This window comes from Sinohyriopsis cumingii, chromosome 13 (assembly GCF_028554795.1).
Source record: "Sinohyriopsis cumingii isolate HCF-2022 chromosome 13, ASM2855479v2, whole genome shotgun sequence".
NCBI lineage: Eukaryota > Metazoa > Mollusca > Bivalvia > Unionida > Unionidae > Sinohyriopsis > Sinohyriopsis cumingii.
Window position 1 is genome coordinate 15,149,354 of NC_142973.1, and position 13,560 is coordinate 15,162,913.

The 13,560-nt window shown below is 35.5% G+C and overlaps 1 protein-coding gene across 1 annotated transcript in view; it reads right to left on the reverse strand.

Annotated features, from left to right (window-relative positions):
• Positions 1–13,560, reverse strand: part of LOC149784978 (rho guanine nucleotide exchange factor 39-like) — a 71,616-nt gene that overhangs the window by 24,637 nt on the left and 33,419 nt on the right. The window contains exon 7 of the mRNA XM_089931170.1: positions 10,398–10,561. Coding sequence (XP_089787296.1) covers positions 10,398–10,561 — 164 coding nt within the window. The remainder of the gene's footprint in view (positions 1–10,397; positions 10,562–13,560) is intronic.

Here is a 13,560-nt window from a genome sequence, read left to right on the forward strand (position 1 = left end):
ACAAATCATTTGTTGAATTGTACAAAACATTTTGGTTTTAGCATTTTTCTGTTACTTAGTTTAAGATCACAGAGTCGTAACAGCTATTAAACAACATTATGTAGCTAGTATATGGCTGACATACCATTAAAGCAGCCTAGCAACTGACATACCATTAAAACAGCCTAGCAACTGACCAACCTATCATCTACTGTGCTATGGCATACAAGAAACAAAACCATGATAACAAATAACATTCTTGTCTTCAATATCCAAGTTGAGTCATACTAATCAAAGATTCATGTTGTTTTGAGAGTAGTTTGTAAAATTCATTGTTCTTACAGTTTGATTAAGATGTTAATGTTGTCATCCTACAGACATCAGATTTTAGTGGGTAAAAGTCAAAGACTTTGAGTAAGATAGTAGTCACTGCCAGTAGTACAAGTATATCCGTCAACTACCTTGAGGAACTACAGATGAGGTCTCATATGAAATGCATGCAATATGCAGTCGACTCATCCAATACTTTTACTTATTGACATGTACAACAAGAGTTAACATGTTGAAGTAAACCTACAACAATACACAATGTATAATCACTAATATGGAAAATTTACAACTGAATAAACATATCAAGTTCAGTATTCCTATTTCCGACTGTACTAGCCACAAAAGGGCTTTCTGAGTAGATTATGATATACATGTACATAGCATGGTTGTTGTTGTTGTTGTAGGATTTAATGCCATTTTCAGCACAAGATAGGCTATACAGTGTGGCTAGTATAAATGATGGAGGAAGAACCCGGGAAAATTCAAGTCTGATTTATAAAGACATTAAAATTCATACTTATTTTCAGAGCATGAATATTTCATGAAAATCAGCCCTACCTGATCAAGAATGTATAAAGGACAACCATTTCATGAAAATCAGCCATACCTGAACAAGAATGTATTAAGGACAACCATTTCATGACAATCAGCCCTACCTGAACAAGAATGTATTAAGGACAACCATTTCATGACAATCAGTCCTACCTGAACAAGAATGTATTAAGAACAACCATTTCATGTCAATCAGTCCTACCTGAACAAGAATGTATTAAGGACAACCATTTCATGTCAATCATCCCTACCTGAACAAGAATGTATTAAGGACAACCATTTCATGACAATCAGTCCTACCTGAACAAGAATGTATAAAGGACAACCATTTCATGTCAATCAGTCCTACCTGAACAAGAATGTATTAAGGACAACCATTTCATGACAATCATCCTTACCTGAACAAGAATGTATTTAAGGACAACCATTTCAAGACAATCAGTCCTACCTGAACAAGAATGTATTAAGGATAACCATTTAATGACAATCATCCCTACCTGAACAAGAATGTATTAAGGATAACCATTTCATGACAATCATCCTTACCTGAACAAGAATGTATTTAAGGTCAACCATTTCATGACAATCAGCCCTACCTGAGCAAGAATGTATTAAGGACAACCATTTCATGACAATCATCCTTACCTGAACAAGAATGTATTTAAGGACAACCATTTCATGACAATCAGTCCTACCTGAACAAGAATGTATTAAGGATAACCATTTCATGTCAATCAGTCCTACCTGAACAAGAATGTATTAAGGACAACCATTTCATGACAATCATCCTTACCTGAACAAGAATGTATTTAAGGACAACCATTTCATGACAATCAGTCCTACCTGAACAAGAATGTATTAAGGATAACCATTTCATGACAATCAGCCCTACCTGAACAAGAATGTATTAAGGATAACCATTTCATGTCAATCAGTCTTACCTGAACAAGAATGTATTAAGGACAACCATTTCATGTCAATCAGTCCTACCTGAACAAGAATGTATAAAGGACAACCATTTCATGACAATCATCCCTACCTGAACAAGAATGTATAAAGGACAACCATTTCATGAAAATCAGCCTTACTTGAACAAAATTATATTAAGGATAACCATTTCATGTCAATCAGTCCTACCTGAACAAGAATGTATTAAGGACAACCATTTCATGAAAATCAGCCCTACCTGAACAAGAATGTATAAAGAACAACCATTTCATGTCAATCAGTCCTACCTGAACAAGAATGTATTAAGGACAACCATTTCATGACAATAAGTCCTACCTGAACAAGAATGTATTAAGGACAACCATTTCATGACAATCATCCCTACCTGAACAAGAATGTATTAAGGATAACCATTTCATGACAATCAGTCCTACCTGAACAAGAATGTATTAAGGATAACCATTTCATGACAATCAGTCCTACCTGAACAAGAATGTATTAAGGACAACCATTTCATGAAAATCATCCCTACCTGAACAAGAATGTATAAAGGACAACCATTTCATGAAAATCAGCCTTACCTGAACAAGAATGTATAAAGGACAACCATTTCATGAAAATCAGCCATACCTGAACAAGAATGTATAAAGGACAACCATTTCATGAAAATCAGCCTCACCTGAACAAGAATGTAAAAAGGACAACCATTTTATGTCAATCAGTCCTACCTGAACAAGAATGTATTAAGGACAACCATTTCATGACAATCAGCCCTACCTGAACAAGAATGTATTAAGGATAACCATTTCATGACAATCAGCCCTACCAAGGACAACCATTTCATGACAATCATCCCTACCTGAACAAGAATGTATTAAGGACAACCATTTCATGACAATCATCCCTACCTGAACAAGAATGTCTTAAGGACAACCATTTCATGACAATCAGCCCTACCTGAACAAGAATGTATTAAGGACAACCATTTCATGAAAATCAGCCTTACCTGAACAAGAATGTATAAAGGACAACCATTTCATGACAATCAGTCCTACCTGAACAAGAATGTATTAAGGACAACCATTTCATGACAATCAGTCCTACCTGAACAAGAATGTATTAAGGACAACCATTTCATGACAATCATCCCTACCTGAACAAGAATGAATTAAGGACAACCATTTCATGACAATCAGCCCTACCTGAACAAGAATGTCTTAAGGACAACCATTTCATGACAATCAGCCCTACCTGAACAAGAATGTATTAAGGACAACAATTTCATGAAAATCAGCCTTACCTGAACAAGAATGTATAAAGGACAACCATTTCATGACAATCAGTCCTACCTGAACAAGAATGTATTAAGGACAACCATTTCATGACAATCAGTCCTACCTGAACAAGAATGTATTAAGGACAACCATTTCATGACAATCATCCCTACCTGAACAAGAATGTATTAAGGACAACCATTTCATGACAATCAGCCCTACCTGAACAAGAATGTCTTAAGGACAACCATTTCATGACAATCAGCCCTACCTGAACAAGAATGTATTAAGGACAACCATTTCATGAAAATCAGCCTTACCTGAACAAGAATGTATAAAGGACAACCATTTCATGACAATCAGTCCTACCTGAACAAGAATGTATTAAGGACAACCATTTCATGACAATCAGTCCTACCTGAACAAGAATGTATTAAGGACAACCATTTCATGACAATCATCCCTACCTGAAGAAGATTGTATTAAGGACAACCATTTCATGACAATCATCCTTACCTGAACAAGAATGTATTAAGGACAACCATTTCATGAAAATCAGCCTTACCTGAACAAGAATGTATTAAGGACAACCATTTCATGACAATCAGCCCTACCTGAAAAAGAATGTATTAAGGACAACCATTTCATGAAAATCAGCCTTACCTGAACAAGAATGTATAAAGGACAACCATTTCATGACAATCAGTCCTACCTGAACAAGAATGTATTAAGGACAACCATTTCATGACAATCAGTCCTACCTGAACAAGAATGTATTAAGGACAACCATTTCATGACAATCATCCCTACCTGAAGAAGAATGTATTAAGGACAACCATTTCATGACAATCATCCCTACCTGAAGAAGAATGTATTAAGGACAACCATTTCATGACAATCATGCTTACCTGAACAAGAATGTATTAAGGACAACCATTTCATGACAATCAGCCCTACCTGAACAAGAATGTATTAAGGACAACCATTTCATGACAATCAGCCCTACCTGAACAAGAATGTATTAAGGACAACCATTTCATGACAATCATCCCTACCTGAAGAAGAATGTATTAAGGACAACCATATCATGACAATCATCCCTACCTGAACAAGAATGTATTAAGGACAACCGTTTCATGACAATCAGTCCTACCTGAACAAGAATGTATTAAGGCAAATATTTCATGACAATCAGCCTTACCTGAACAAGAATGTATTAAGGACAACCATATCATGACAATCATCCCTACCTGAACAAGAATGTATTAAAGACAACCATTTCATGACAATCAGCCTTACCTGAACAAGAATGTCTTAAGGACAAAAATTTCATGACAATCAGCCCTACCTGAACAAGAATGTATTAAGGACAACCATTTCATGACAATCAGCCTTACCTGAACAAGAATGTCTTAAGGACAAAAATTTCATGACAATCAGCCCTACCTGAACAAGAATGTATTAAGGACAACCATTTCATGACAATCATCCCTACCTGAACAAGAATGTATTAAGGATAACCATTTCATGACAATCAGCCCTACCTGAACAAGAATGTATTAAGGACAACCATTTCATGACAATCATCCCTACCTGAACAAGAATGTATTAAGGACAACCATATCATGACAATCATCCCTACCTGAACAAGAATGTATTAAGGACAACCATTTCATGACAATCAGTCCTACCTGAACAAGAATGTATTAAGGACAACCATTTCATGACAATCAGCCTTACCTGAACAAGAATGTCTTAAGGACAAAAATTTCATGACAATCAGCCCTACCTGAACAAGAATGTATTAAGGACAACCATTTCATGACAATCATCCCCACCTGAACAAGAATGTATTAAGGATAATCATTTCATGACAATCAGCCTTACCTGAACAAGAATGTATTTAAGGACAACCATTTCATGACAATCATCCCTACCTGAACAAGAATGTATAAAGGACAACCATTTCATGACAATCATCCCCACCTGAACAAGAATGTATTAAGGATAACCATTTCATGACAATCAGTCCTACCTGAACAAGAATGTATTAAGGATAACCATTTCATGACAATCATCCCTACCTGAACAAGAATGTATTAAGGACAACCATTTCATGACAATCAGTCCTACCTGAACAAGAATGTATTAAGGATAACCATTTCATGACAATCATCCCTACCTGAACAAGAATGTATTAAGGATAATCATTTCATGACAATCAGCCCTACCTGAACAAGAATGTATTAAGGATAACCATTTCATGACAATCATCCCTACCTGAACAAGAATGTATTAAGGACAACCATTTCATGACAATCATCCCTACCTGAACAAGAATGTATTAAGGACAACCATTTCATGACAATCATCCCTACCTGAACAAGAATGTATTTAAGGACAACCATTTCATGACAATCATCCCTACCTGAACAAGAATGTATTAAGGACAACCATTTTATGACAATCATCCCTACCTGAACAAGAATGTATTAAGGACAACCATTTCATGACAATCAGTCTTACCTGAACAAGAATGTATTAAGGATAACCATTTCATGACAATCATCCCTACCTGAACAAGAATGTATTAAGGATAACCATTTCATGACAATCAGCCTTACCTGAACAAGAATGTATTAAGGATAACCATTTCATGACAATCATCCCTACCTGAACAAGAATGTATTAAGGACAACCATTTCATGACAATCATCCCTACCTGAACAAGAATGTATTAAGGACAACCATTTCATGACAATCATCCCTACCTGAACAAGAATGTATTTAAGGACAACCATTTCATGACAATCATCCCTACCTGAACAAGAATGTATTAAGGACAACCATTTTATGACAATCATCCCTACCTGAACAAGAATGTATTAAGGACAACCATTTCATGACAATCAGTCTTACCTGAACAAGAATGTATTAAGGATAACCATTTCATGACAATCATCCCTACCTGAACAAGAATGTATTAAGGATAATCATTTCATGACAATCATCCTTACCTGAACAAGAATGTATTAAGGACAACCATTTTATGACAATCATCCCTACCTGAACAAGAATGTATTAAGGATAACCATTTCATGACAATCATCCTTACCTGAACAAGAATGTATTAAGGACAACCATTTCATGACAATCATCCTTACCTGAACAAGAATGTATTAAGGACAACCATTTCATTTACAGGTGATAGTCAGACTAATATGTGACACAAATATCTGATCCTACAAAAAAATACTAGAAAAAATATTTCATCATCAGCCATAATACCTACACAGGATCCATGCTGAACTAAAATCCTGGATGATGTGCCTTCTTTTCACTACTTGTCTAAATCAAAGTGGTGATAAAGCAGAGAGTAGTGAGTGTAGGAGAAACAAAATTTAGAATGTACAAAACAGTTGCTTACATTTGACTAATTCTCTGAGTCAAAGAGCACAAATATTGAGAAAATGCTCATTAAACTTATGAAAATATTAAATTGGTTGTTAGCTTCAGTCAGTAAAAATGTTGTACAACTTTGTTATTGAAGAAACGGTAGTCTCGTAAAAAGGTTACTGTCCAAATAAGGACAGATATTGAGGGATACAGTCCTTTCTTTCTACCTTTACAGGTCAAAATATACAATAAACCAGCTTACTTTAAATTAAACCAACCTCCACATAGAAATATCAAACTTAAAAATTCCACTTACCACTTGAATTTAGTCATCATGGGATTGCTGTTGTTGTAGGGTTTAAAGCCATTTTTCAGCACACGATAGGCTATACATGGCGGCCAGTATTAATGGTGGAGGAAGAACCTGGGAAAACCCCGGAAAGAACCACCGACCAATGAGAAGCTACTGGCAAACTTTCTCACATACCCACATTGGCCGAATCCGAGACTCGAACCCATGCAGACAGAGGTGAGATGACAGTGATCCGTAACGGAGAGCGCTTTAGACCACTCGGGGCCCCCATTATGGGATTGCAGACCACATGTAAGAATTACATACCTCCTAAACTTAAGAGCTTGACAATGTGCAAAAACTAGTTACCACTGACACTAAATAGTTTGACTATGGAAGTATTCTGATCAGCATGGGCAATTGTATGATTTACAGAAATACATGTTAAAAATATTGCCAAGTTAAAATGACAATCAAGACAGACAGACAAAATAAAGGGGTCAGGTAGGTATTATGCTAAACTGCTAAGAGTAGGAATAATATAAAAAATTGTATGGTGAATCATATGGTAGCAGAGGTGCTTACTTAGCAGTTTTGGTGCACCCTTGATTTGGGTGCAAATGCATATGCATGAAATGGCATTTACTTCTACAAACAGTTTGTGTGCATTTTTGGCATGCATATTATATACTGGAACACAACTACAGACAAAAAATATTCATTTATTTGACACACAAGTTTTTAAAATACTGTAGTATCATCAATTTTCATGGGGGACCAATTTTCATGGTTTTCATTGTTGCCGCAAACCATGAATTTAAATTCCCAATGAAAAATGAGCCACGTAGGATGATGCCCCCCATCCCTGTTTCCTTACAGTGTTTCATTCCTTGAGATTAACACAGCTACTAGTGTTTGATAAATCAAGGTTAAAACTGTAATGAGGTAATTAAATATTAGCTTTGACATGTGTTTGTTTTATTTTTTATTTTAACCTTTTGAAAAAAGAATTATAAATCATTTTATATTGTTTCAATGCACACGTTCAATAATGTATCCGATAGCTGTAATTTTACACTCACTGCTTTAAATCGATATGTGAGATAAGTAAGGATCGAGAGAAAATAGAGAAAAAGCATAAGGTATTCAAACAATAGTAATGCTGAAAATGAAAGAAAAAAATATTACAAAATAACAGTTTAAGAAAATTAAATTTAATACTTATTCAAATCAATCCTTCATTCGAGTACAACTGTTGTTGAAATGTTTAAATCCTTTTGAAAGCACATTTCATTTTATCCATGCATTTTTAATCCAAAAGAACAACAATCATGTAAAATACTAGAACTATTTCTTGAAACACTATTATTAATGAAACACTATGTATATACACTAATTACAGCAGAGTATTAATACTCATACTTGACAGATTTGTGGACAAAGCCACTGTATCAACATCGTGTCAATCAAGTCTCATGGTACTCACAAATGCTTCTGAAGTAAATAATCCCCAAATTGCTGCATTAAACAAGTCCAGCTTTCTCAAAACCGCTGATAATTAGGTCCGATCTTTCACTCAGTGACCGCTCCGGTGGCCTAGTGGTTAGAGCATCCGCCTCGGATGCGGGAGGTCGTGGGTTCGATCCCTGGATGAGTCATACCAAAGACTTACAAAAAATGGTACTAACAGCTACCTCGCTTGGTGCTCAGCATTAAGAGGTTAGTGTTAGGACTGGTCGGCCCGGTGTCAGAATAATGTGACTGGGTGGGACATCATGCTATATGTCTGCTGCATGATGCCCCAGTGCTAGACATCACTATAAACTGCCACATTGCAGACATCGTAGCGATATAACTGAAAAATTGTTAAAGCTACGTTAAAAATCCAAATCACATCACATCACACATCACTCAGTGTCACGTGAGCTGCAGTTATCCATTCAGTGTGAACTGGCTTGATTAATGAGGTTGCAAGGTTTACTAATAATGTGCACTGATCATCACCAGTAACACCTTCTTTTTCCATAATGTCGTCCATGACCTATTTAGCATACCACATGTGGAAGTGTGACTAATTCTTCTTTGTACTCTTTATTTACTGTCAAGTCTAGTGGTTGAAGTTGGTCTGTACAAGAGGAAGGTACAAATATTAGCTGCCTGGTAAGCAAGTGCCTGCACCATGTTTGCAGTTTTTGACGGGTTAGCCCAGGAACCGAGGGGCTTCTAAACTGAATTTTACCACTCTTAAGCCACTGTGTTAATGCCATGATCGTCAGAAAGTACTGATGGTGCAACTTGATGGACAGTGGTTAAAGTAAAAGATCATTCATATGTACTTTAATAACCAATTGGCCTAGTGTTGTTGGCTGCGTCAGCTTCCTTTGATGTTGAGCACTCAAACAAAAACATGGCGAAAGTGATTAATCTTGACATGTGTTTTATTTGTGCTCATAGAGATGGAAGTATTGTTTTAGTGTTGTTGGCTGCATCGGCTTTGACTGATGTTATTCACTTGGTTGAAAACACGGTGTAAGTATTGAACTTGCCAGGTCTTTGATTTGTACTCATACAGGTGGTAGTATTGTTTTAAACATTAAAGTGACTGCCATTTGCATCGACATAGTTTTATTCTGTTGTATTCTTTATTTTTGGTATTTGTAGAGGTTAAACCATGAAATTAAATACCTACTAATATGCAAACTTTGACAGGCAAAACCACGAACTTAAGTACCCATGGAAATACCGTTTTTTTCTACAAAACCATGTAAATTGAGCCCAATGAAAATAAATGAACTACAGTACACAAAATATGAACTGTTTTACTTTGCTCATCAAACAGAAAAAAGACAAAGGAGTTGATACTTTACCTAGAATACATAAACTTGCTAATAATAGGAGATAAATATTTCTGTATTTGTGAATAAAATGGCTGGTCAACAAAGAGATATCCTGCTTCCCCTTGAAAATATAATGGTCTAGTACACTGAATATTATCAGAAGGTACATGTATGAATACACTCTAAGGTCATATGCTACTCAGCATATCTCACAGTAAAGGAATCAATACCAAAATGAAACTTTGTTCAACATTTTAGAATTATGGACAAAATTTGGCTGAATTTATGTTAATTTAAGGAGCTTTACTAATGATTTGCTGGATATCATTGAAAAATTGAGCTCTTGCAAAATGATTAAAGAGCATGAAATCTCATTTTGCAACGTAAACAATTAACTTATATTTAAGCCCTGATACTCTACAATGAAAATAAAGATCTTCAAAATGTTTATATCTATTCTATTGGTTTCTAAAATCAAGTTGTTTCTTGTTTACAGGTCACAAAGATGCGATTACTGCAGATTTATCTCCCTTGAGCTATACCAACTATAGTGAACCTGTAACACGCATGCTTTTCACTTCTACAGTCCCTGGTCTGATCTCCAGTTAAAAATATTTAGCGTTATGTAGTAACCTGTTAAAAGTCAGTGGTTTAACTGAGGTCCTTTGGTTTCTCCTCCCTTAAATATCACCCCACACCAATGGTTGTCACAGCTGTTAAAAACCAACCAAATACAAATGTGGCAACTTGCTGTACAATAAAAATAAAATAGATTTAATTTGAAACAACCTTTTTGAGCATGCCTTCCTTGAGAAATTCCCTTCCTGGCTCTAGTATTCTTGGGGCAGAGCTGTCAAAGCTGTTCTGGATGCTCAGCATTTTCTGAAAGTTTTCATGCTGCCTCACGTGTTCATTTATGTGAGTGGCTATTTCACTGATCTGTCTTGTTGCCTCTGGAAACAAAATCATATCTACATGATAATATAAAATTACTCACTAATCTGGCTTGTTCCCTCTGGAAACAAAATCATACCTACATGATACTATAACAATATTCACTGATCTGGCTTGTTGCCTCTGGAAACAAAATCATATCTACATGATAATATAACAATATTCATTGATCTGCCTTGTTGCCCCTGGAAACAAAATCATACCTACATGATACTATAACAATATTCACTGATCTGGCCTTATGCTTCTGGAAACAAAATCATACCTACATGATAATATAACAATATTCATTGATCTGCCTTGTTGCCCCTGGAAACAAAATCATACCTACATGATACTATAACAATATTCACTGATATGGCCTTATGCTTCTGGAAACAATTTCTTATCTACATGAAGGAAGACTCACTCTTTATTACAATGTGTTGAATTGTACATTAAATGAACTCATCAATAAACTTAACCTTTTAACTGCAAATACAGGCTCATCAAAATTCACTAGATGTTTCATATAAAATGATGATATCTGCAAATCTCTGGTGATAAAGCACACTAAATGTGTTACAAATGGGATTGTGAATGGTACCCAGTGCTACCATCTAAAAATGTGTTATTACAAACAGCTTGAAACATGGATAATGAAAGTTATTTTCTTACATAGCCTTTAATAATTACATACCATTCTTTCACCGATCCTTTCATGGTCACATGGTTTCTTCTGGATAAAGTGAGCATCCTTTGACTTTCCAGTTATTTCCTGTGCTTTACATTTTCAACAAATTGCTTTAGAACTTTTATTTCAATGAACGAAAAGATCATTTTCATAAAGGATCTTTAGTTAATCTGTTTAGAAAAACATGATGATTGTCAATTACAATCAAGGTGACAGTAAAAACTCAACATAGTGAGAGCACTGAATGTCTGAAGGTAAATTATACATATTTTTGCGTTAACTAGTATGAAATAATTTAAGCCCACATAACAGAAATCAGTTTTATCCATTTTTCAGGCTGTTTGTATCAATATATTTTACAAGCAGCACTGTTTGATGTATGGAAATTCACACATTCAAATGTACAAACTACCAGTTTCATAATTTGCTACCACCCAGCCCCACAATCAAGAATGGTGTTTAGGTGTGAATTGGATTTTTAACATAGCTTAAATAATTTTTCAGTCATAATGCTATGATGTGTGCAGTGAGGAAGTATATAGTGATGTCTAGCACTGAGGCATCATGCCAGACATGTAGCATGATGTCCCACCCAGTCACATTATCCTGACACCAGGCCGACCAGTCCTAACACTAATCTCCTAATGTTTGGTGCCTAGTGAGGCAGCTGTTAGTACAATTGTGATAAGTCTTTGGTTAGACTCTTCCAGGGTTCAAACCCAAGTACTCCCATATCCAAGGTGGATGCTCTAACCACTTAGGCCATTGAAGTGGTCTCAAACCTTTCCCAAACCAAAAACTCAAACAATACATATCAGCCATAATACATGTCACACAAAATATATAATTTTGTTTCAATAAATACGATTTTTAGTAATCTTGGCAACCCAACTCCTAAAAAAACCCCAGAACTTTCTTAACCAACATTATATGTGCCTGTTGCCGGTATAAGTAAATAGCCCTGTAGCCTGTATAAGTAAATAGCCCTGTAGCCTGTATAAGTAAATAGTCCTGCTTAGTGCTAATGTGAAATAAATTTGGGGCAGTTCATGCAGTTGATCATTACTGAGGCATTTATAATGTAAATAACCACCATTTCACAGATTACTTAACAGGCTGACAATAACTAGGTGTTAAGTCCTATCAGTGCTTCTGCGGGAGAGACCATTAGGCTCATCTCCATAGGTAAAGTATACTAAGTGGAACAATCCAATTCATTTGAAGTTAGGTAAATCAAAGAAATATGTGCTGGAGAAAAAAGAGCTATTACACATCACTGCCTTGAATGAGAATGTTTAAGCCATCTGTATTAAAGATTATTGGCAAGTTTGTGATCAGCAGCAACAATTTTTTGAAATCAGATTTTGCTCCATATATAAAATTTAAAACATGATTATTTTGGAAGTCAGAATAGTATACAAGAAGAATTCAATTTCTGAAGGTAGAATATTGAAATGCGATTCAGAGAAGGATGAGCAATTTGCAAAGTGACCAAATTGGACCAGCAAAACTGAAGTTCAGAAATTTACAAGGCTTGACTGCGATGAAGAGCGGCAAGGGGGTTATCTTATTCTTTTGAACAAACTGCAAACACCATATTGACATAAGTCATTCTGTAGATTACAACAAAAATTGACATAGCAACAACACCATACTGACATACATCATTCTGTAGATTACAACATTCACTGACATAGCAAGAACACCATACTGACATAAGTCATTCTGTAGATTACAACATTCATTGACATAGCAAGAACACAATACTGACATAAGTCATTCTGTAGATTACAACATTCACTGACATAGCAAGAACACCATACTGACATAAGTCATTCTGTAGATTACAACATTCACTGACATAGCAAGAACACCATACTGACATAAGTCATTCTGTAGATTACAACATTCATTGACATTGCAACAACACCATACTGACATACATCATTCTGTAGATTACAACATTCATTGACATAGCAAGAACACCATACCGACATAAGTCATTCTGTAGATTACAACATTCACTGACATAGCAAGAACACCATACTGACATAACTCATTCTGTAGATTACAACATTCATTGGTATAGCAAAAACACCCAGAACTGGGACAATGTAGAGATCAATCACAAAAGTAACTAACATGTTAAACAATCATCGATAGACCATTTTACAAGAGACGAAGATCATTGTCGAGCGGAATCTGCTGCTTGCAGTTGATGATAAATTTCTTCGGACTAGAGTGTTTGACACTCCCTTAGCAATGCAGATGCAGAAAGATCAATGTCTATGGTGAGAAAAATTTAACAAGATCACCTATCAAGTT